General features: G+C 43.3%; 2 protein-coding genes across 2 annotated transcripts; one reads left to right on the forward strand and one right to left on the reverse strand.

Moving 5' to 3' along the window:
• Nucleotides 1–1,235: 1,235 nt before the first annotated feature.
• On the reverse strand, nt 1,236–15,854 carry LOC132884804 (cytochrome P450 20A1). The gene is made up of 13 exons (XM_060918774.1): nt 15,582–15,854; nt 14,391–14,440; nt 14,138–14,304; nt 13,140–13,285; nt 12,886–13,053; nt 12,725–12,803; nt 12,039–12,154; nt 11,893–11,947; nt 8,201–8,321; nt 7,945–8,056; nt 7,733–7,797; nt 2,082–2,171; nt 1,236–1,893 (listed from the first exon to the last, which is right to left on the reverse strand). The coding sequence occupies exons 1-13, from the start codon at nt 15,651–15,653 to the stop codon at nt 1,743–1,745; spliced, it is 1,392 nt and encodes a 463-aa protein (XP_060774757.1). The 5' UTR covers nt 15,654–15,854; the 3' UTR covers nt 1,236–1,742.
• On the forward strand, nt 15,748–25,664 carry zp2l2 (zona pellucida glycoprotein 2, like 2). The gene is made up of 10 exons (XM_060918036.1): nt 15,748–15,754; nt 22,113–22,529; nt 23,750–23,937; nt 24,107–24,204; nt 24,287–24,444; nt 24,665–24,854; nt 24,948–25,095; nt 25,176–25,251; nt 25,339–25,464; nt 25,534–25,664. Exons 1-10 carry the CDS (start codon nt 15,748–15,750, stop codon nt 25,662–25,664), a joined length of 1,539 nt encoding a protein of 512 aa, XP_060774019.1.
• Nucleotides 25,665–26,055: the final 391 nt, after the last annotated feature.

Genomic DNA, 26,055 nt, shown 5'->3' on the forward strand with positions numbered 1-26,055 from the left:
GATTTACTTAAAATTATTTTTTTAATGAATAATTTAACCACAGCTGATAATTTGGGGAATATGGTGATCAATATCACTGAAAAAAAAGAATGATAGAATTTACTTTTCCTGTCCCAATGCTCTTCAGGAAACTCGGATGTTGTTGAACGTGTGAGTTGTGGAGTAAATCGGTGCAAAGTGCTGGAGATCTCATCTCATCTCATTATCTCTAGCCGCTTTATCCTTCTACAGGGTCGCAGGCAAGCTGGAGCCCATCCCAGCTGACTACGGGCGAAAGGCGGGGTACACCCTGGACAAGTCGCCAGGTCATCACAGGGCTGACACATAGACACAGACAACCATTCACACTCACATTCACACCTACGCTCAATTTAGAGTCACCAGTTAACCTAACCTGCATGTCTTTGGACTGTGGGGGAAACCGGAGCACCCGGAGGAAACCCACGCGGACACGGGGAGAACATGCAAACTCCACACAGAAAGGCCCTCGCCGGCCCCAGGGCTCGAACCCAGGACCTTCTTGCTGTGAGGCGACAGCGCTAACCACTACACCACCGTGCCGCCCAGTGCTGGAGATGTTATCAATTTTATTGTTTTAAGTTATGTATCTGATATACAGTGCTGTGCAAAAATCTTAGGCACATGTAAAGAAATGCTGTCGCTTAAAAATAATGAAATGAAATGTTTCAACATTAAAAAAATACTATAAACCATAATAAGTAAGCCATAATAAATGAAAAAAAGTCAATATTTGGTGTGAGACGAAATTCCCTTTGCTTAAAAAAAAAATCGTAGTCTCCGGTCCAGTTTGATAATGAAATGAGCTGTAGGTTTTACTGAGCATCTTCCAGAACCAGCCACAGTTCTTCTGGACACGTTGACTGTCACACTCACTTCTTCATTTTGCCCCAAAACCCAGCAGCCTTGATTATGCTTTCTTTTTTCATCTGAAAAGTGCTCTCTTATGGAATATACTGCTCAGATACAAACTTTTTTTTTTCCGTAACATTTAATTTTGTGCTGGAAAACGAACATTTGGAACTTGAAAATGTTTTTGTAATGTTTTGAAAATAGAAATCTATAACAAAGTTTGTATGAAAAAAAAAAATAGGGTGCCAAAGATGTTTGCACAGTACTGAACATGCATAGGTTGTTGTGAAGGATATTCATTATATAGCTATACTGTATACATGTAATTGTAATACCAGAGGGGCACACATGCAGTCACTGTGGAATCACTGTAATATCAGTTTATTTGTTCATCACCATTAATATCTTCAAATGATTTGACTATCTTTATTACAAACGTGATAAAGAAACCTCTGTCTTCTTCATTTTGTCCAAAGGGTGTGCAAACATTTGCACCCAGCTATGTACAAATACGTAATTCTTCTGACTGTTAAAACTTGTAACAAACAAAAGAAAGATTTTTCTTCTTTGTATTACTAAAATACCATCAAACGAGATGTTTCATTAACTTAATGACCTGAACAGAAACAAACTGCAGAAAACAAAGTTCTTTATCAAAAAGGAATCAGGTATTAAATGACTCCTTGAAATGATTCATTAGATTCATCCTTGTATCGACTAGCACATGATAAGGCATTAGAAATCATTCCTGATGTTACGAGCAACAAAATCATCCAGACTCCAGCAACACGGCATGACGTTTGACGTCCTGGAAAAGTGATCTCTTCAAAGTGTCCTTTGTGGTTGTGTGCGACACACAGGAATCGGAGGAATCAGGTCCTCTTGTTCACTGTGATCCAGGTGTCATCTTTCGGCGTGGTCACGAGTTCGTACCTGGACTCCACCACCTGGCCCTCGAGGCGATGCAGCCGCAGCTTGTGCACCAGCGAGCTCAGCAGCACCGCCGCCACCGTGTACGCAAATCTGAGCAGGGAAGGAAGGAAGGAAGGAAGCGTTGTAATTATTGTCACCTGGCAACCTGGAAATCATGAACTGGCAACACTTTTCACACAAATCTTTTTCCTGCAGTGAAATCATCCTCCTGTAGTAATGAGCACTGTGTTAAAAGCTGAAATTATGCCTCACTTCCAGCAAACATTTCCTCATTTTACCTAAGCTCAGGGCAGGCCTGATTTCCAGAAAAGCCCAGCAGCGAGAAGCTCTTCATCACGGTCTCATCTGTAAATCGATCTGGATCGAACCTGCACAAGCAGAGACACGATCATAGAAATCAGACAATGAAGAATGTTAAAGGTCCCATGGCATGAAATTTTCACTTTCTGAGGTTTTTTAACGTTAAAATGAGTTCCTCTGACCTTCTTAAGTCACCCCAGTGGCTAGAAATTTCATAATGTGTAAACCAAACTATGCCCAACATTTGAGAATGGCGCGTCAAAACGGCGCGTTGATAAACTCTTCCCTTGCCTACGTCAGCAAGGGAGATGATCCCCACGCCCCCTCTCTGGATTCCCACCCACTGTATGGATTGCCCGCCCAACTCAAAAGTTGCCACCAAACATGGAAGTTGCGCTGTACATGGATGTGACAACACAGAAAGGAGTCTGTTTTTACTGCCGACGGGAGAGCCCCTGAAGACGCAGTGGCTTAATTTTATTTACTCCAATAATACGCCGTCGAGTCTACCTAAGACGGTGTATGTTTGTCGGAAGCATTTTCCTGAGGAATGTTTCCACAACTTGGGACAGTACAGGGCAGGTTTTGCACATCAACCGTCACTGAAGCCTGGGTCCGTACCAAGCATCCCTGCCGCATCAGCCACAAACACCGAACAAGTAAGTGTATAACTGTTAAGTCGTTTTGCCGTGTTTTAAAATCGGTGCCACGTTAGCCTTGCAATGGCTACATTAGCTGTGCAGCTAACCGCTTCCTGCAGTTAGCCAGGTACTCTGCGCTACAAAACCAAAAAGCATGCAGCATGCTCTGTTGTAATAGCCAATCAAAACAGTTTTTACAAAGACCCCCACATTCTTTTTTTTTTAAGTCACTCGTTCATTTTATTTGTTTGTTTGTTCAGTAAAAACCCAAACATTTGTTGAATTTATTTTATTTCCTCGCGTCGCACCTTAATGACGTCAGCGCACGGTATTTTTCCCTTCGCAGTTTGTTCCTTCTCTCTCGCCATAGTAAGACACCCACATCCGCTTGTTCTGACCCACTGGAGGTAGCGTCACAGTGCTGTTAGCCAATCAGAAGTAACACGTTTACATGTCATGAATATTAATGATAAGACCCGCCCCCACCCTCTACCCTTCCCCGCCTCCTGCTTCTCATTAGCAAAACGACGCACTGGGAAAAGCGCTGAAATGGGGCTTTCTCCCAGGAGGCTATATCTACGTGCCGAGGGTTCATTTCGAGAAAGGCTGCGGATATAACATCCGGAAACCTCCACGAGCCCGTTTAAAGCGTCAACAAACCACCATGCCATGGGACCTTTAACATCTGTCATCATGGCCACCGATATAAAATGAAATTACACATGAATTCTTTCGCATTAGTTGGTGCAGGTTTGTGCAATAAATCCGTTTGGGTCGATTTGTATTTTACTCAGTAGCCGAGACTCAAGAACAACTCTGACAGAACACAAATGAGCACAAACACTAGTTGGTCTTTTGTTGTGGTTGAATGCAAAATTAGATATAACGCATCATGATGTCAATTTCGGACTTGCGGCAAAATACGTGTGTTATAATACCACATCCAAATGATAATTATTTCTATAACACACACCACCACGAACTAATGAAAAGGAGTTTGATCAGTTTATTTTTATACGGCGTTTTAGCATCACAGCATCATGGAGGCAAAATATCATTATATACAGGTATATTATATAAACGCGAGTGTTTTACTGGGAAATACATCACTCGTATTTTTCATCCCAGCTCCATCCGGGACATGGAGAACCAAAACCGTGACATAAATCTCTATTTTTTCACGGTGCGGTTTTCATCAAATCCTGCGCTCTGATTGGCTGGAGAGCGAGTCCGTATCCTACGGTACAGACCCCAGTTATGGACCTCTAGCGACTCGCTCGTTCACAACAACAACAAACATAGTAGCAATTTTTGTCAACATTCATCTTTTTATAAGATTTTTATCAAAAATCTTATACATTTTTGCCAGCATTTCTCAGGAGAATAGCATTAATTTTACAGCATGGATAGCGACAACGACAGTGTTCACAGCGAAAGTGAGTTTTACGACCCTGAGGAAGAAGAAATAAAAGAAAACATTTCAGGAGAAAGCTAAAAACCTGTAACTGTTGCTAACGCCGAGCAAAAACATGGCTGAATCCTGAATGACTCAATTTTGTATAAATAGGGGACTACACAGGCGGCAAAATGTAGTTTTTTTCCTGCCATGGAAGTGCACTTGTATACCGAGGAGGAAGCAATTTGCATTACAGCCGTGAATGAGGATTCAAAATGGCGGCTCGGCTCGGTTTTCCCTTTCAGGCACTCTCGTTTTCTGTTAGAATTTGGTAAAGAAAAAAATAAATATATTATTTACCAGCTTAAGGTTGGTCCGTATGGTGAAATACCGTGACCTCGGCCTTGAATACTGACCTCGGCCCAGAGGGTCTCGCTCAGTACTTTCAAGACCTCGGTCACGGTATTTCACCATACGGACCTCCCAGCTGGGAAATAACATTTATGTCAGTTGTGAGGAAATCGATGAGTGAGTTGTTTTAATAAATTTGGGGACTTGTGAATGTGTCGATATAATAAAAAGAAAATCACACACTGGCTTGAAGAACGTGATGAAGTTTATCTTCCCGTGTTGAAAATTTTGCATTTTTCAAACGAAATACATCACGGATCTGAGTGACAGATTTAAATAATATCGGAGTGGTATATCAGATATATTCCATTCATCTAGCATGATACTGAACGAGTCGAAGACGAGTAGCTGAATGGAATATATCTGATAGACCAATAAAAAAAGCCAGCCAATATTTATTATTATTATTATTATTATTATTATTAATAATACACACTCTCTTCATATCAGCATTCTCAAAGGCGACTCGGTGCTGTTAGCACGGCAGCCCAGTTACCTTCCAGCCTTTGTAGTATTAGCGAAGGCCAATGCTCACGCAGTCAAGCTGAACATTATTATTATTTTCCGTGTGTAATTTATTGAGTTACTTTTAAACTCAACATCGACAGCTGCACGCAACAGAGCAACCTAGCAGCCAAAATTCTCTCAAAATCTTCCGCTTTTAACCTGGCAGCCATTTTTGTTTACAGACTGTCACAGTTCCTCACTAGGACAGAAGTTTTACATCTCCAATGTGTCTCTTTTCCAGTTTTTCAACGTCCATTGGTATGTTTTTCTCTTGTAAATATGCGCGAAGAATCTATAATGAAGTTTTGGTAGCCTTTCGGGTGTTCAGCGCATGTTCAGTTTATTTATTTAGTGCTTAATCCTAGTAGTAGCGCTGGATTAGCCTCGTCTTCTCTCTCTCCCGACCGACAAAGAAATGATTGTGCGCATGCGCAGCAGAAAAGTTTTGTCATTGGATCTTCGCATGAGCTCTGACATGTGACGTCATGTTGTCTTGACAACGTGCGATATTGTAACAATATCGCAGGCTCATTCTCCATTCGGGAGAGTGGCGTATCACACGGAGGATAAGCGATATAACAGAATACATATGTGTGATTTACCAGCTGGGAGGTCCGTCTGGTGAAATACCGTGACCGAGGTCTTGAAAGTACTGAGCGAGGCCCTCTGGGCCGAGGTCAATATTCAAGGCCGATGTCACGGTATTTCACCATACGGACCGACCTTAAGCTGGTAAATAATATATTTATTTTTTTCTTTCCCAAATTCTAACAGAAAACGAGAGCGCCCGAAAGGGAAAACCGAGCCGAGCCGCCATTTTGAATCCTCATTCACGGCTGTAATGCAAATGGCTTCCTCCTCGGTATACAAGTGCACTTCCATGGCAGGAAAAAAAAAAAACTACATTTTGCCGCCTATGTAGTCCCCTATTTATACAAAATTGAGTCATTCAGGAATCAGCCATGTTTTTGCTCTGCGTTAGCAACAGTTAGAGGTTTTTAGCTTTCTCCTGAAATGTTTTCTTTTATTTCTTCTTCCTCAGGGTAGTAAAACTCACTTTCACTGTGAACACTGTCGTGATCGCTATCCATGCTGTAAAATTAATGCTATTCTCCTGAGAAATGCTGGCAAAAATTTACAAGATTTTTGATAAAAATCTTATAAATAAATCTTATAAAAAAGATAAATGTTGACAAAAATTGCTACTTTGCTTGTTGTTGTTGTTGTGAACGAGCGAGTCGCCAGAGGTCCGTAACTGGGGTCCGTACCGTAGGATACGGACCCACTCGCCAGCCAATCAGAGTGCAGGATTTGATGGAAACCGGACCGTGAAAAAAAAAAAATATATATATGTTATTTACCAGCTGGGAGGTCCATATCGTGAAATACCGTGACCGAGGTCTTGAAAGTCAGTATTCAAGGCCGAGGTCACGGTATTTCACCATACGGACCGACCTTAAGCTGGTAAATAATATATTTATTTTTTTCTTTACCAAATTCTAACAGGGCGGCACGGTGGTGTAGTGGTTAGCGCTGTCGCCTCACAGCAAGAAGGTCCTGGGTTCGAGCCCCGGGGCCGGCGAGAGCTTTTCTGTGCGGAGTTTTCATGTTCTCCCCGTGTCCGCGTGGGTTTCCTCCGGGTGCTCCGGTTTCCCCCACAGTCCAAAGACATGCAGGTTAGGTTAACTGGTGACTCTAAATTGACCGTAGGTGTGAATGTGAGTGTGAATGGTTGTCTGTGTCTATGTGTCAGCCCTGTGATGACCTGGCGACTTGTCCAGGGTGTACCCCGCCTTTCGCCCGTAGTCAGCTGGGATAGGCTCCAGCTTGCCTGCGACCCTGTAGAAGGATAAAGCGGCTAGAGATAATGAGAATGAGAGAAATTCTAACAGAAAACGAGAGCGCCCAAAAGGGAAAACCGAGCCGAGCCGCCATTTTGAATCCTCATTCATGGCTGTAATGCAAATTGCTTCCTCCTCGGTATACAAGTGCACTTCCATGGCAGGAAAAAAACTACATTTTGCCGCCTATGTAGTCCCCTATTTATACAAAATTGAGTCATTCAGGATTCAGCCATGTTTTTGCTCAGCATTAGCAACAGTTACAGTTTTTAGCTTTCTCCTGAAATGTTTTATTTCTTCTCCCTAAAACTCGCTTTCGCTGTGAACACTGTCGTTATCGCTATCCATGCTGTAAAATTAATGCTATTCTCCTGAGAAATGCGAAAATAAACGTTGACAAAAATTGCTACCATGTTTGTTGTTGTGAACGAGCGAGTCCCCAGAGGTCCGTATCCGGGGTCCTTACCGTAGAATACAGACCCACTTGCCAGCCAATCAGAGTGCAGGATTTGATGGAAACCGGACCGCGAAAAAAAATAAATGTTTTTATTTCATGGAAAAAGTGGCCCGTACAGTATGTATGATAATTCTCGACATTTCGCTCCGATGACGTCGCTCTGAGCGTTTTCCTGCTGACTAGACGCACGTTATCAAAATGTCGAACCGGTTCAAAATGAAAATTCTTTTGATTAACTTGCTTTTTTTTGTGTGTGCGGATGTGTCTATATAATATAAAGAACATTACAAGGTGGCGCAAAGATATGAAGTTTACCATGTAAAATCCTCGATATATATGTGGATATATGCATACACACAAATACACACACACACACCTGTATGGTAATGACCAAGTGTCTGCATCCTGAAGGACAACACCGAGAGCGTAGATAACCAAAGTCTGTTTGAGCAGAGGGGGAAAAGAACAAAAAAAAAAAAAACAGAAATAATTACAGTACCACACACAGACTAATATTAAATCCCTAAATTTTAGACAACGTAAATAAATCTTAACGCTGTTTTAAACTTCGGCATAAACACAACTGACCTCTTTAGGAATAACGTGTCCATCCACCTTCCCTTCCACCTCCTGTAGTCTGGCTGCAATCGGGGTGAGTTTGGCCGTGCGTACCGTCTCGTTCAGGACCTGCTGACAGTACCTGCACAGAGAGAGAGGGCGCGAGAGACGCACAACATCGACCACTAAATTCTCCAGGCAGGCAATCACTACGGCACACAGTAACGCCCTCTAGTGGAGCACAGAAACTGCGCAATCACGTGCATGGAAGAGGCTCAGAACAGACCTGAGCTGTGGAATCTTCTCCAAGGACACAGGCTCATCACCCAGCACCTCGACTAATTCCTCATGCAGTTTTTCCTGCACTGCCTCCGACAGGGACAGAAAGTGTACTGCCCAGATGCACACTGGGAAGAGGGGGGGGGGACAAGGTGAGAAACAGCAACAACAGCAGAGAGAAGCTCTGACGCCACAGCCATGTTGAATTAGTTATCGAGAACAGCAGCTCTGTTTCACAGAACTTCCACAACAATAACTGGATAAAACACTACGACACGTTATTACAGAATAAAGACAAATTCTCTGCTTTGGAGGAGTGAAGCGCTTCAGGACGGGCCGATATCGCAAAATAACACCTTCGATGTGTGGTAGCTTTGTGTCACACTGGATGTCTTTTTTTTTGTATTTTCCTATAAGAGTAGGCCATGAATGCTTTACTTCTTATTTTTAAATGATCATGATATTTAAAAAAAATAATAAAAATAAAATATTCATGAAGCCAGCACATGTTTCAAAAAAGTCTTTTTTGAACCTAACCAGGAAGGTGCAAGTTTCAGAACGGAACACTGTGATTTCCTGCAGAAAATCAAATGTTTTACTGGTTTTATCTCATATTAATTTCTTTTGGGCGGCACGGTGGTGTAGTGGTTAGCGCTGTCGCCTCACAGCAAGAAGGTCCGGGTTCGAGCCCCGTGGCCGGCGAGGGCCTTTCTGTGCGGAGTTTGCATGTTCTCCCCGTGGGTTTCCTCCGGGTGCTCCGGTTTCCCCCACAGTCCAAAGACATGCAGGTTAGGTTAACTGGTGACTCTAAATTGACCGTAGGTGTGAATGTGAGTGTGAATGGTTGTCTGTGTCTATGGCTACGTTCACACTGCAGGCTGAAGTGACTCAAATCCGATCTTTTCGCCCATATGTGACCTGTATCCGATCTTTTATTGACAATATGAACGACACAGATCCGATTTTTTCAAATCCGACCCAGGCCGTTTGGATATGTGGTGCTAATTCCGATTCCTATCCGCTCTTTTCATATGCGACTTCAGTCTGAACCGCCAGGTCGCATTCATCCGACTTACACGTCATCAACAAGCCACAAACGTCACTATGCTGCGCTGAAGTAGGCGGCGGGTCTCTCAAAAAAGTTACAACAACATGGCGCATAATCACGGGCGCAGATAGAGGGTGGGACGAGTCATATTTAAATTCACCTCGTTCGGTCCCCCCTACTTATAGGGAGGAAAAAACGTCTATGCTGTCTTTCTTTGCATAAGGCAAACCTCACGGAAAAATCAAAAGACTAATTACCATTCGGTTTATTGAGGTGCACAGCAGTGTATACATATAGTTGCAACAACTCACATAAAACAAAACAAAGACTGATATTCGGTTGGTTGAGCTGCACAGACTGCACAGGTTGCGAGCTCGAGCTTGGTTGCTATGGTTACTAACAACAAGTTTGACAGGCATGTTGGGGTTGGTTTGCTGGCAGCTTTGTCCCCCCCCCAGTTTTTTGTCCCCCCAGTTCAAAAAACGTATCTGCGCCCCTGCGCATGACATCAATGCGAGGGACGCTTCGGGCTGTGAAGGTTCTGAATCTTCTCAATGGAAGGACGCAGAGGTTAGGGAGCTGATTTCCATTTGGGGGGATGCAGCTATTCAAGCTAGATTGGATGAGTCATACCGCAACCGGGCGGTTTTACTTCCGTAAACACTGGCCATGCTCACTGCGTGTGACGTCGTCGTATCCTGCAGTGCGCATGCGGAACACTTTTAGGTCGCTTTTCGTTCATACTGAGGATCACATACAAGTCGCATATATTTGTTAATGTGAACGACCTCACAAAAAAATCGGATTTCACAAAAAAATCGGAATTGAGCATTAAGCCTTGCAGTGTGAACGTAGCGTATGTGTCAGCCCTGTGATGACCTGGCGACTTGTCCAGGGTGTACCCCGCCTTTCACCCGTAGTCAGCTGGGATAGGCTCCAGCTTGCCTGCGACCCTGTAGAACAGGATAAAGCGGCTACAGATAATGAGATGAGATTAATTTCTTTTAGTATAACTACGGAGGTGATTAGAGAAAACCTCACACTCTGATTGGTTGAGAAATTCTCGATAATCACCTCGAGCGACTCGGCAAAACGGCAGCCGATCGCTTCGTCACCACAAGTGAGGAAGAATTACAAATGATGAAAGAAAACGCTGTTCCTAAAAGCACTAAAGATGCTGCAAAGTTGGGTCTAAAACTATTCAAAGGTGACGTGGGATTGTGATTTATTTTATGGATTTCAGAGCAAAGTATTTTATGTGACTCGGCGTAGATAAGTGACAAGTCTGCGCCGCGCCGTTATTACATTTGCATGCTAGTTTTGAAGTTTGAAATATATATATATATATTTGTTAAGAATCACCTGTGTATTTACAGTAAAACAATTATTCACCTCAGGCTCAGTGAATATCGGTGAATAATAACCTCGACTTCATCTCTCTCGGTTAATATTCACCGATATTCACTTGAACTTCGGAGAATAATTGTTTATTATTATTATTATTATTACTAGGTCATCCGGCCGACAGGTGATGAGTTTATGCCATCATGTGTTGTCCATCGTCCATCCGACATCGTCCACATTTCACAAAAATCGCTTCTTCTCGCTCAATTCTTCACCGATTTTTATTCTTTTTGGCAGGAAGGTCGGTCTGCCTTGGGTGCATATAAAGTAGCTTCTACCTAAATTTGCAAAACTGCAGTTAATAATGAAGATATGGGGTAATTAATCAATCCCTAATGAGCAATCGGGCCGGAGTGAGCTACGCTGTCACTGACCGTCTTGTTTTATAATTGTTGCACGTCTTTGTATTATTATTATTCGCGGCATGTTGTACCACAGGACGGATCGTGTACGTGTTGGTTTTATGCCTTTTATTTCAAAGGAGAACTGAAGGCAAATTTATCATCATCAAAATTCTATTTCTCTCATTTTATTAAATACAGAAACGCATTTTTGATCGCTATTTTGTCGCTGCTATAGCAAGTTCTGAGTGTTTGAAATAAGCTGTGTAATATATCAGTCCGTATGTCAAAGCAATGGCCGTAAACGAGATTCGTCGAGACCTGTGCGAGACATCGTAGGACGGAAGTACAACGTACAGCAGAAATCAAAGTGACCGACATCTGCCAACGCTGTCAAAAAACGCGCACGCCCTCTTTCGAATGCTGACGTAATCAAGCCGGAAGTTGTGTTTGTTTTGATAGCAATCGGGAAAGTTTGAAAAAAGTAGGCAGTAATCGTCATTTAAACTCGTTTTTGTGCAATATTTCGTTTGGAAAACAGTTTTCAAAATGGCGGTGCTGACACTTCACGTTTCGAAGCCTCGTTAAGATCGTGCGGATAAGCGACGCCGGCCGTGGACCAAACGAACCACATTCAGCACGGCTAAAATCCGAATAGGCCGATCAGTATAATATTTAATTGCAATTAGTTGCCAATACGAGTCACGATATAAGGTTACTAAAACCGAAAACATAATTGAATAACACGTTAATTAAGAAATAAAGCAAGTTTAAAAATGACTTCAGTTCTCCTTTAAGTACTATATAAAGCACTTTAAGTAATAAAGGCTGTCGTTAAAGTTCTATCTAAATAAAGCTGACTTGACTTGAAAGAAGGAAACCTCGAGAGAGGAAGAATCAGCTTACGATTTGCAGTGATGACTGAGCCGGCGAGGGTGAACACCATGCTCTCTTCCATTACCTGAGGAGAAAAAAAAAAAAACTAACTACGAATGAATAATGTGCATCAATCAATCTGTGTGGTGTGTGTTTGTGTGTTGCTCTGACATCACCTGTCTTTCTGACAGTTTGGCCTGTAGTAAAGAGTCCATGAAAGTCGAGTGACTCGAACCATGCCCACTTCTCTCTTTTATAACAGACTTGAGCATGGACTCCATCTCGGACAACGCTGTAAACCCACACAGTCAGTCTGAAGTTAATAAAACGACCGACTGTACATACAACAGATACGGAAGGAATTTAAAACAAAGTTATTTATCATCAGTGCACAAGATAGTTCCTGTTATTATTTACGTTATCTCAAATACACTAGTATATCAGGTTGTTCCTTTACCAGCCTTTCTTTTTGCTCAGTCAAATAAAACGGCCAATTTGTGACACATTACCAAGAAAATAGCTTTTACGATAGAAATGGTTCCATATTCACACAAAAGAGTGCACCGATATTTAAAAAAAACATGATTTTCTTTGCAGATGAAACCGAGCTGCTGGGATAGAAAATAACCACCTGGGGGCATCGTGGCTCAGGTGGATAAGGCGCCATACCATAAATCCAGGGACCTGGGTTCGATTCCGACCCGAGGTCATTTCCCGATCCCTCCCCGTCTCTCTCTCCCACTCATTTCCTGTCTCTACACTGTCCTATCCAAATAAAGGTGAAAAAAGCCCAAAAAAAAAAAGAAAAGAACCACCTTCTGACCAATCAGAATTGAGAATCTGATGCCGTTACTCGACTCACCGTTCTCGTAGTGCGCCTTCCTGCTGGAGCTCTTCTCGATAGACCCATCCAGGTAACCTTTCCCAATCTCTGACCAGATCTATGCGACAAAACAACAACCTGCTTCTTATTACAACAGAATACAATCTTGGCTTTAAGTGGGACAGCTTATAACTACTCACGGCCTCGTGGTTCTTGCGGAACCGGATGACTTCTGCATCTTCGGCGAATCGACTGCCCATGGCGAGCCGAGTGACGGCCTTCATGGCCAATCCGAGCAGGTGAGCGCAGATGGGCGTGTGCTGGGACTTTGGATACGACTGCCACTTTTCGACCAACTCCTCGACGAGCTGCCAACGCGAGAGTGCAAGGATTACAAATGGAATAAGCCAAGGAATACTGCTGCAGTTCGTTAAACACAGACTAAATGCAATACTTTGAGTAGAATCGGAAAGTTATTCTCCAGCGTTTTGTTAATGGCCCCTTCGTACACTTTCTTCCTCATCAGCGCCTCGGTTCCTCCCATGCCCGCTCCCGACTGGTAACCGAGCAACGACTTGAGCATCGTCTCAAAGGAATCGGCTAAAGAAAGAGAAGAAATAAACGGTGAAAAATCAAATCGAATCGAATCAAATCTACGTAATTGGGTGCAAAAGTTTGCACACCCTTGGAATAAAACAACAAAGCCAGAGAAATGTTATTGATAATGATCAGACTTCGGAGTGCGTTCAGTTTCACAAACGTCGCCTCAAGTGTCGTCTCGTCTCAGAATACATTTTTATTTTCTTGGAATTCTGCATTTGGGAAATATTTGCACTCAACTGAATCCCAAACACAAGAAAATCATGTATTTGATCATATGTATAAAGTTGTGGTTCGAAAAATCTAATCAGTGATTTATTATTATTATTATTATTATGGTGAGTTCTAGTGGTGAACACCACAACCCACCATTAGCCAAACTATACTCGTTTTTGAGTTCTTTCAATGAAATAAGATTAATCCAAACCTCAACAACTCAAACAGTCACTTGTAAGTAATGTCACCTTGAAACTAATATGTTTTATGAGAGATAAGTTCAAGAAGCCATGGTCTAATGGTTAAAGAAGCAGCTTTGGGACCAAAAGGTTGCCGGTTCAATTCTCTGGACCAGCAGGAATGGCTGAAGTGCCCTTGAGCAAGGCACCTAACCCCCAACTGCTCCCCAGGCAGCTCTGGGTACATCATTATACATGTAATGAAGAAAAATGACCTTGGCTGCAATACATAGACAAAATATTATTAAACAATTTTAAGTAAGCTTCAGGGGGGAAAAAAAAAATCTCAACTAAGATAGTCTGTGGAATTTATTCTGCAGTTAAAGGTTCTTCAGGGTATGTGTAAAATCTGTTAGCACTCATTAATCCAAGGACTTGAAGGTGTTTCACGACTCACTGGTCCAATTGGGGTTGATGTGCTGTCGCAGCTCATCCACAGAGCCCAGACTCACTACTGGTCTCCGTCCGAACCAGAACGACGCCACAGGACCGAAGCAATCATGAAGCCCGACCAGGAACTCGTGCAGGCTTCCCTTGGCCACAATGTCTTGCAGGTTACCATCCCTAAAAAGCAAAGGAAACATAGCACAGTGTGTGTGTTTGTGATGGAGAAAGGTCAAGGGGAGGAACTGGTTTGTGTTGACACTTACTTCTCTTCAGTAGGGTTCAAGCCAGGAACACCAGAAGCTCGCCTTGATGACTGGGGAGCGTAAAATAGTGGTCAGTATATGCAAGTAAGGTCAATGCTAGTCTAATATCTGCTGTCTACTGGATGTGCAAAAGTTTACAATCCCTTCAAAGTTCAGTGCAAAAGTGTGCATGCTCATCAGAGACAAATTATTCCTCGAACTTCATGAAAAAAAACATACCAGGAGGTCGATTAGTGTCCGTTAATTACCCCAAGGCATGTCATGAATGAGTGTGTGGATTTGTGTGCTCAGGGCGGCACGGTGGTGTAGTGGTTAGCGCTGTCGCCTCACAGCAAGAAGGTCCGGGTTCGAGCCGACAGGGGCCTTTCTGTGTGGAGTTTGCATGTTCTCCCCATGTCTGTGTGGGTTTCCCCCACAGTCCAAAGACATGCAGGTTAGGTTAACTGGTGACTCTAAATTGACCGTAGGTGTGAATGGTTGTCTGTGTCTATGTGTCAGCCCTGTGATGACCTGGCGACTTGTCCAGGGTGTACCCCGCCTTTCGCCCGTAGTCAGCTGGGATAGGCTCCAGCTCGCCTGCGACCCTGTAGAACAGGATAAAGCGGCTACAGATAATGAGATGAGATGAGATTTGTGTGCTCAGCGGACGAGTGTCCCATCCAGGGTGTATTCCTACCTCTGACTAGTGTCCCCGAGATCTCCGGATCAACCACAACCTTTACCAGAATAAAGCACTTACTGAAGATGAATGAATGATTAGATATTATTCAGTTCTTTTAAGCCCTTCCTCTGTCTTTACAACTCATCCAATCTACTTTTTAAATCTTTCCACCTCCAATTGTTATAATTTAGCCACTTCAGCCTTCTTCAGTTCAGGTCTGCAGGCTGACATGTTTACAGTGAAAGTAGAATTGCTGTTTCAGGATGCACTCATGGTCACTTTTAATACCTTTTTTTTGGTAGAGGGAAAAAAACCACCCATTAAACTGTGGGGGCACAAACTTTTGCACTCAACTGTAAAGAGCATGAAGTTTGCTCTAATAGCTTCTACACTTTAATTCTCACAACGTGTAGCTTCTATAAAATACTTCACAGAACAACAAGTAAAACAAATTATTTATTTTAACAAAAATGAGCTAGTTAAAGCTAGTAACATTTAAAATATATATATTTATTTCACAAAATTCTTACCGGATATAAATACAGCACAGCACCGACCAAAATAACAACAAACGTCACAGCAAATATAGCAAAGTCTAACATGGTTGCAAGCTTAATTATTGTTTTTGCAAGCTTATTATTCTTTTAAAGGTTAAAATAATCATTAGGTCACTTAGCGAATGTATTATAAGCCGTTATGGACTGTATTAGCCGTTAGCTAGCTAATATCAACTGGCTAACTATGCACCACGTCTACAGTCACTGGCCCTTGAGTTCGGCTATCGATTAACAGGCCTAGTCAACGGTGCAGAGACATAACCAGGCTAGTCAATGGACAGACAAATCTAACCGATTACTGAGAACGTCGATGGCTGGAAACCGTTCTGTACAGCAACATAATAATAATCTCATCTCATCTCATCTCATTATCTGTAGCCGCTTTATCCTGTTCTACAGGGTCGCAGGCAAGCTGGATCCTATCCCAGCTGACTACGGGCGAAAGGCGGGGTACACCCTGGACAAGTCGCCAGGTCATCACAGGGCTGACACATAGACACAGACAACCATTCACGCTCACATTCACACCTACGCTCAATTTAGAGTCACCAGTTAACCTAACCTGCATGTCTTTGGACTGTGGGGGAAACCGGAGCACCCGGAGGAAACCCACGCGGACACGGGGAGAACATGCAAACTCCGCACAGAAAGGCCCTCGCCGGCCACGGGGCTCGAACCCGGACCTTCTTGCTGTGAGGCGACAGCGCTAACCACTACACCACCGTGCTGCCCACATAATAATAATAATAATAATAATAGATTAGATATAACTTTATTGATCCCTTTGGGAGGGTTCCCTCAGGGAAATTACAATTCCAGCAGCATCATTACAGGATAAACATCTCATCTCATCTCATTATCTGTAGCCGCTTTATCCTTCTACAGGGTCGCAGGCAAGCTGGAGCCTATATCCAGCTGACTACGGGCGAAAGGCGGGGTACACCCTGGACAAGTCGCCAGGTCATCACAGGGCTGACACATAGACACAGACAACCATTCACACTCACATTCACACCTACGCTCAATTTAGAGTCACCAGTTAACCTAACCTGCATGTCTTTGGACTGTGGGGGAAACCGGAGCACCCGGAGGAAACCCACGCGGACACGGGGAGAACATGCAAACTCCACACAGAAAAGCCCTCGCCGGCCCTGGGGCTCGAACCCAGGACCTTCTTGCTGTGAGGCGACAGCGCTAACCACTACACCACCGTGCCGCCCCACAGGATAAACAGAGAATAGAAAATAGAGAAAACTTCTAGATAAATTAAATTCAGTATTTACATTTACAAATATAAAAAAGAATAAAATATGGGGAAAGAAAAAGAAAAAAAGTCCAGCAGGAGAGGTACTGCACATTATATTGCACATTTATATTGCACGTTGTCCGGTATTGCTTTTTGTCAGGCTAGGCTACTGCTCCTTTCCGTCCTCTGTCCTCCTGTTACCCCCCCAGAGAGGAGTTGTACAGTCTGATGGCGTGAGGGACAAAGGAGTTTTTGAGTCTGTTCGTCCTGCACTTGGGAAGGAGCATTCTGTCACTGAACAGGCTCCTCTGGTTGCTGATGACGGTGTGCAGAGGGTGACTGGCATCGTCCATGATGTTCAATAGTTTGTCCATAGACCTCTTCTCTGCCACCGTCATCAGAGAGTCCAGCTTCATGCCGACCACAGAGCCGGCCTGCCTGATCAGTTTGTCCAGCCTGGATGTGTCCTTCTTGGATGTGCTGCCCCCCGCCCAGCACACCACGGTGTAAAGCAGGACACTGGTGACCACAGACTGATGGAACATCCACAGGAGTTTCCTGCAGATGTTAAAGGACCGCAGCCTCCTCAGGAAATATAGCCTGCTCTATCCCTTCCTGTACAAGTGATTGGTGTTGCAAGTCCAGTCCAGCTTGGTGTCCAACCACAGCCCGAGGTACTTGTAGGAATCCACAGCCTCCACCTCGACTCCCTCGATCAGAACTGGTCGTGACCTTGGTCTGGACCTCCCAAAGTCAATGACCAGCTCCTTGGTCTTCGAGGTGTTGAGCTGCAGATGGTTCCTGTTGCACCAGACGGCAAAGTCTCTCACCAGGCTCCTATACTCCTCCTCTCTGTCGTCACTGATACACCCAACAATGGCTGTGTCATCGGCGAACTTCTGAATGTGACACAGCTCAGAGTTGTAGCAGAAGTCCGTGGTGTACAGGGTGAAGAGAAGAGGGGCCAGCACCGTGCTCTGGAGTGCTCCGGTGCTGCTAATCACAGTGTCAGACGTGACGTCCTTCAGCCTGACATACTGCGGCCTGTCGGTGAGGTAGCTGGAGATCCAGCTACCTAAATAATAATAATAATAATAATAATAATAATACAGCCTAAACTTTTGAATTTCATTTAAAAACCCAACTGGTATTCTATGATTGTTATTTTATTTTACTTTTTATTATGAATAATATTATTTTGCAGTGGCGAACCGTTACTATTAGAGCCGGGACTTGAGCTCAGCCAAAACTTAGCTAGACACACCAAAAAAGCAACAGGGCAAAGGATTTTGCAAGAGATTAGTGGCAGGCTGCCAAGTCGCTCCGCTGTGTGTCGCTGTCTATGTTGATTTTAAAAGTAACTAAGTAAATTAAACAGGGAAATGAATACTTAAGTATGAGTGAAAAATACTGTAGCGAGCGTGTAAGAAGATTCTGGAGACAGAAATCATAGTTTCTCCATCGTTAGCCTGTGCTCCTTGCTCTCAATAGCACTGGCTTGACCGCTTTATTAGCATTCGCGAACACTATTGATAAACGCTACACCGGCTGGAAGGTAATGTCACTGCTGCGCTGACGGTGCCAACTCGCAGGTAAGCTAGCATTCGCCTTCAAAGAGGCCTAGGACGATAAAATTTTGGTCCCTCCCACTATAAGTCAAAATCTGACTGGTTAATTTATCTGTCACTTCCTACATAAACATACAATGCCATGGCTTTCTGCCCCAGCAATGAAGTCCTAACCAATGAGTGAGCCAGCTCGAAACTCTTCTCAGCCGAGAGACAACAAACAAAAAAATCTCATTGGATAACTCTAATGTTTTCATGACAGTAACCCTTTCGTTTCTGAAGCAAATTTGATAGAAAATGAGGCCAAATTAAAATTAGAAGAGAATAATTGTAATGAAATTATGAAAGAAATTAAAGAATGAAAGAAATGAAATACAACCCCGATTCCAAAAAAGTTGGGACAAAGTACAAATTGTAAATAAAAATGGAATGCAATAATTTACAAATCTCAAAAACTGATATTGTATTCACAATAGAACATAGACAACATATCAAATGTCGAAAGTGAGACATTTTGAAATTTCATGCCAAATATTGGCTCATTTGAAATTTCATGACAGCAACACATCTCAAAAAAGTTGGGACAGGGGCAATAAGAGGCTGGAAAAGTTAAAGGTACAAAAAAGGAACAGCTGGAGGACCAAATTGCAACTCATTAGGTCAATTGGCAATAGGTCATTAACATGACTGGGTATAAAAAGAGCATCTTGGAGTGGCAGCGGCTCTCAGAAGTAAAGATGGGAAGAGGATCACCAATCCCCCTAATTCTGCGCCGACAAATAGTGGAGCAATATCAGAAAGGAGTTCGACAGTGTAAAATTGCAAAGAGTTTGAACATATCATCATCTACAGTGCATAATATCATCAAAAGATTCAGAGAATCTGGAAGAATCTCTGTGCGTAAGGGTCAAGGCCGGAAAACCATACTGGGTGCCCGTGATCTTCGGGCCCTTAGACGGCACTGCATCACATACAGGCATGCTTCTGTATTGGAAATCACAAAATGGGCTCAGGAATATTTCCAGAGAACATTATCTGTGAACACAATTCACCGTGCCATCCGCCGTTGCCAGCTAAAACTCTATAGTTCAAAGAAGAAGCCGTATCTAAACACGATCCAGAAGCGCAGACGTCTTCTCTGGGCCAAGGCTCATTTAAAATGGACTGTGGCAAAGTGGAAAACTGTTCTGTGGTCAGACGAATCAAAATTTGAAGCTCTTTATGGAAATCAGGGACGCCGTGTCATTCGGACTAAAGAGGAGAAGGATGACCCGAGTTGTTATCGGCGCTCAGTTCAGAAGCCTGCATCTCTGATGGTATGGGGTTGCATTAGTGCGTGTGGAATGGGCAGCTTACACATCTGGAAAGACACCATCAATGCTGAAAGGTATATCCAGGTTCTAGAGCAACGTATGCTCCCATCCAGACGACGTCTCTTTCAGGGAAGACCTTGCATTTTCCAACATGACAATGCCAAACCACATACTGCATCAATTACAGCATCATGGCTGCGTAGAAGAAGGGTCCGGGTACTGAACTGGCCACCCTGCAGTCCAGATCTTTCACCCATAGAAAACATTTGGCGCATCATAAAACAGAAGATACGACAAAAAAGACCTAAGACAGTTGAGCAACTAGAATCCTACATTAGACAAGAATGGGTTAACATTCCTATCCCTAAACTTGAGCGACTTGTCTCCTCAGTCCCCAGACGCTTACAGACTGTTGTAAAGAGAAAAGGGGATGTCTCACAGTGGGAAACATGGCCTTGTCCCAACTTTTTTGAGATGTGTTGTTGTCATGAAATTTAAAATCACCTAATTTTTCTCTTTAAATGATACATTTTCTCAGTTTAAACATTTGATATGTCATCTATGTTCTATTCTGAATAAAATATGGAATTTTGAAACTTCCACATCATTGCATTCCATTTTTATTTACAATTTGTACTTTGTCCCAACTTTTTTGGAATCGGGGTTGTATAACATTTGAAATGCTGTTATGTTTGGGCTGTCTCTGAAGGCCTAGAAGGCCCTGACAGTTCCCCTCTGCTATTTTGTCATGGAAATTATATTTGTATCTGTTGAACAGTACTGTAACTTTGATATACATTATCTCATCTCATTATCTGTAGCCGCTTTATCCTGTTCTACAGGGTCGCAGGCAAGCTGGAGCCTATCCCAGCTGACTATGGGCGAGAGGCAGGGTACACCCTGGACAAGTCGCCAGGTCATCACAGGGCTGACACATAGACACAGACAACCATTCACACCTACAGTCAATTTAGAGCCACCTGCATGTCTTTGGACTGTGGGGGAAACCGGAGCACCTGGAGGAAACCTACGCAGACACGGGGAGAACATGCAAACTCCACATAGAAAGGTCACTGGGCTTGAACCCAGAACCTTTTTGCTGTGAGGCGACAGTGTTAACCACTACACCACCGTGCCACCAAGACACTGCTATCCATCCATCCATTATCTCTAGCCGCTTATCCTGTTCTACAGGGTCGCAGGCAAGCTGGAGCCTATCCCAGCTGACTACGGGTGAAAGGCGGGGTACACCCTGGACAAGTCGCCAGGTCATCACAGGGCTGACACATAGACACAGACAACCATTCACACTCACATTCACACCTACGCTCAATTTAGAGTCACCAGTTAACCTAACCTGCATGTCTTTGGACTGTGGGGGAAACCGGAGCACCCGGAGGAAACCCACACGGACACGGGGAGAACATGCAAACTCCACACAGAAAGGCCCTCGCCGGCCGCGAACCCAGGGCCTTCTTGCTGTGAGGCGACAGTGCTAACCACTACACCACCGTGCCGCCCCAAGACATCTCATCTCATCTCATTATCTCTAGCCGCTTTATCCTTCTACAGGGTCGCGGGCAAGCTGGAGCCTATCCCAGCTGACTACGGGCGAAAGGCGGGGTACACCCTGGACAAGTCGCCAGGTCACCACAGGGCTGACACATAGACACAGACAACCATTCACACCTACGGTCAATTTAGAGTCACCAGTTAACCTAACCTGCATGTCTTTGGACTGTGGGGGAAACCGGAGCACCCGGAGGAAACCCACGCGGACACGGGGAGAACATGCAAACCGCCCCAAGACATTGCTAATTAAATTTAAAAATACCCTTTAAAAAACACATACATACTTTTTTTGTGATAAAATTATATTCGTAGCTATTGAACATGTTGTTATACCACTACAGCATACATTTTAATTGACTGATTCGATAAAATCTTTTCCAAAACACCCATACAGAATTTTTCTCGAACATAAAACTTTAAACCTTAACAAAGGAAACAATGAAGTGTATAGGAACAACCTCACATGTTCTAGCTTGAAATAATTTTAACACCCTGTTCAGTAGACAAATTAAGTGTGGGAGAGACCGAAAGACTAATTCACCACAACAAAACAGGGTTGCCAGGTCTTCAAAGAAGAACAATTCCTGTAAAATTCTGCTATTTTTCTATTTTATATGGATTAATCATTTTTATAATACCTCATTTTGAGAGATAAACCTGTAATTTCACTCCATATCAGCCATACCTAGTGCTCATTTAAATTGCTAATAGACCATAAATTTATGTCCAAACCATAGTGATGACCTGGCAACCCTAAACCTCTTATAAATAGTTCTCAGGTGGGGCTGGAAACTTTGTGTTTCAGTAAAGATAGTGGGTAAGATGTTGTCTGTACTGGCATTAGGGTTCCTTGGTCTCCATGTCAGTTTTTGTAGTTGTAGCAGACTTACCCAAGTGCCAGATGTTACATCATGGCCAATGCCATCTTTACAGTCAGCTGGACTTGGTGATCCTGTAGTTCAGAGCCAGGTAACACCATCAGGAGTCACTCCATCAGAGGCAAACCTGCTTCAGGAACCTCTTCCGGAGACTAATCAATCCCACCAGTGGATCCGAAAGGTCTCTGAAGCTTCACAGGTCTGTGAGGTGGATGAATCTACCCGGGTGGGTTGTGGTGAACCTGGCATTAGTCCTGCTGACTGTGAAGTGCTTGAATGTTGTTATGATCACAGGCAGTTTGTGAGCGCTTATGATGGCCCCGTGTGCTATTATGGAAAGGCAGGTGAGCAATGGGAAGTAAATTTGCTTTTTGTTCATGATCAGACTTTCATTATAAACCAGTGGGTTGTTTTGGTTTTTAAATGCCTTTAATATTTAGCAACATAGCTGCACACTGAGATCTGTAAGAGTTAACATGGCTCAATAAGGGGGGAAATGTACAAAAGGGGTTGAGTTGGAGTTGGTTAAAATCTATCTACATCCCAATAGAGTCCCCTGCCTGAATTGATGAACATCACCTAGGAACATGGATGAAAAAACAAATTGTAGGGCGTCCTTAACTAGCTTGATGGCTCCCTGCAAGCCAAGCTGGAAGCTTAAATGGGTTGGTTGAGGGTTTGTTGTTCCCCTTCATAATGATGACTTTTAAATAAAAGCTCCAACAATATATTAGTACATGTAATGACTTTTTGCTTTCTACAAGCACCAACCCTGGTGGGGAAAATCCAGGCTGTTTGGATGGGTTACCATCTGCTGAAAGTGACCTGGACCATCTATTGCCAGTTGGTAACCCATCCAGACCAACCTGGATTTTTCCACCAGAGCTGGTGATAAAAGCTAGCTTTCATGTTACAAACTGCCTAAGTGTTTATAAGGTAGCTAACCAATTTGTTTTAAGTCTTGGTTTTATGTTGGTGTTTAGAAATTCACTAGCTGCTATCTAGTACTAGAAGTTATATGATGTGGTAAAATATTTTAGATGATGGCTGTAGTGTTGAGAATTGTAGAAGCCTTTTTCAAATGTCCTAGATAAAGGTAAATATCAAGTCAGGAAACTCTTGGGCTCCTGAGACCCCACAAATCAAATGAATAGGTGTCCTATTTTACTTCAGGTTAAGTGAACTGAAGGCTGTACCATTGACATGGGGGGGTGTATTAGACATGGCAAGTTGTTCATGCAGCAGTGTACAAGTTTTGTAGCCTTCGTTCACTCCCCTTGAATAAACGCTTTATGTAGGTTGTGGCTTCAATTTTTGTTTTGGGCGGAGCAATTAAGCTTATTTACTAAGTTTTGGCACTTTTTAAACATGAGACTTTGAATGCTGTACAAAAATGTACAGGGGTTAAGGTTGGGTTGAATTGGTGAAATCCCAAATCTGATCACCTTGGCTCAATTCATCCAGAGGTCTCATCAGGATGGTATTTTGTGTACAAGGCCTTGTGAAGTTGCCTGTTTAACTTAAGTCGCTGGTCATCAATTGCTCTTGTACTTGGTTGTTTCAGTCACTATGCACTGTACCATGGATGGGCAGTTTTTATTGGTCATCTCCAGAGATGTCACAATACCAAGCATCAATCTGGACAGTATCAGTATCCTGGAAGCTACTGGTGGCCCCTGTACAGCTGTTGACAGCAATGATGACTTTGCCCTCTACCAGTTCCCGGTCACAGCTTGTGGTGCAAGAACGAAGGTCTGATTGAATACAGAGCCAAAATATTCATGTTCTCCAAAGTACTGTAACATGAGCTTAAATGTGAACATGAGGCCTTGGGTCAAAGGTTGTCATTGTTGGGGTTTCTTCCCATCAGTACCTTATCTCCATGCCTTGTCCTGTCAATCCTCTCAAATGTTTCCTGCAGGTGGAAGGTGACTACATTGTTTATGAAAACACCATGGCATCATTGTATGAAGTGGGTATTGGTCCTCATGGTGCAATCACAAGAGAAGGCTCGTTTGAGTGAGTGGTCATGATGTACTGATCATAAAATGGTTTCCCAGCTTGGTTAAGGCTGAACTTGAGATGGTTGCTCTTTTTTCAGACTAACATTCCAGTGCAGATATTTGGCTACAGCAGTTGGGAATTTGGTGGTGGACGTGCACACGCTTCCTTCTCCTCCTCCTGTAGTTCAGCAAGGTGCCCTTAGAGTGGAGCTCAGAATTGCTAAAGTGGTGTGTACCACTAAAGGGTGTTCTGATGGTAAGCACACTTGACTAAATGTTACCTTGGAATTGTTACCCTGATGCCCTGACAGATGCCAGAAAAGGGGTAAACTGGGATGCTTTCAGTTGGGGGTGGGATAAGGAATCTGGCAGGAGCCAACAATATCTGTGGGAGTATTGGAATATAAGGATGAACAAGTTGATGAACTCTATAGTAGTTTGGAAGGAAAGTCTACATTCTTGTAATGTCATTCCAGCTGATGTGTATAGCTCCTACTACACGGATGCTGACTACCCTGTGACAAAGGTACTGCAGGATTCAGTGTATGTGGAAGTACGCATACTGGAGAGGGAAGATCCGAATATCGCCCTTGTTCTGGATAGCTGCTGGGCCACTAGTTCCCCATATCCCTCAAGTGAACCTCAGTGGGACCTGCTGGTTGATGGGTAAGCATGTTGCCTGGGTAATCACCAGTGTACCTCTGATTGTGAAGGATTCCTTTGATCTTTGTACGAAACCTTTCATTGTGCCTTTACAAGGTGTCCTTATGTACACGACCGCTACCAGACAACACTGGTTCCTATTGGCCCCTTTTCTGGTCTGCAGTATCCAACTCACTACAAGCGCTTCGTTATGAAGATGTTTACCTTTATTGACAAGGCCTCGCAAATCCCTCGAAAGGAACAGGTATACATCCTTAATTTTTGTTTGTTGGGGAGGGTTAAAAGGTCAGATCTTGGTGTTTATTGTTTGCTTTTCTTCTCCAGCTCTTTATCCACTGTAGTACAGCTGTGTGCCAGCTCTCAGCCACAGAGTCCTGTGAACCAAGCTGTCATAGGACAAGTAAGTTTGAGCTTTTCCTAAGGTTAGACCAAGTACTCTGCATCCCCTTTTGTCTTGTATTGATCAGCTTCTTGGTTCATTTAACAGGAAGATCAGTTTCAGGAAGATCTGCACAGGATTCTAAGACTCTCTCCCCAGTTTCTAGTGGTATGGTTGTCTTTATTGCTGACTTGCCAGTTTCAGCTAGGAGCCAAGCTGATGGTCATGAGGAAGGTAAGACTGTGTGGGTTTTTATTAAACCAATATATGGGAACTTGACTTTATATCTTCCCCTGTGTTCAGTGCCTCAGGGTATTGGCTATGGACTGTATGGTGTAGCTGCTCTCATGGTGATGAGTGCCTGTATGCTTCTGGTTGCTGTTCTGAGACGAAGACCAAAACGGCATCCTTGCCCTCAGGTTACGAGGCTGTAGTGAAATAAAGTGACTCTCTCAAATTGCTTTGGTATGACTTTTTTTTTTTTTTGAAAGCAAGTTATGGTGCATTTGGATGATAAAACAAACTGGTTGTAAACTGCTAAAATTGTCCATACCTAGACCCACATCTGTATGGAACACTCGACCCTTTAAGTCCTTGTAGTTATGGCAAGCAATGACGTGGTACTGGTTTGAAGGTTTACATGTAGTTCTGTTGGGGAGAGGAGTAAGTACAGCACATGGAAACTGTAGGCTTTAAAGTAATTCTTTGGTCCAATGCCTAAAAGATCAAGGTAACAAAGTCCTTTTGTAGCCACAGGCCAGGCTGGATGAGCTTGTTTGATCATGCATCGTCTGTTACGTTTTACAAAAATCACTAATCATACAG

The sequence above is a fragment of the Neoarius graeffei genome, chromosome 4 (genome assembly GCF_027579695.1).
Source record: "Neoarius graeffei isolate fNeoGra1 chromosome 4, fNeoGra1.pri, whole genome shotgun sequence".
Taxonomy (NCBI): domain Eukaryota; kingdom Metazoa; phylum Chordata; class Actinopteri; order Siluriformes; family Ariidae; genus Neoarius; species Neoarius graeffei.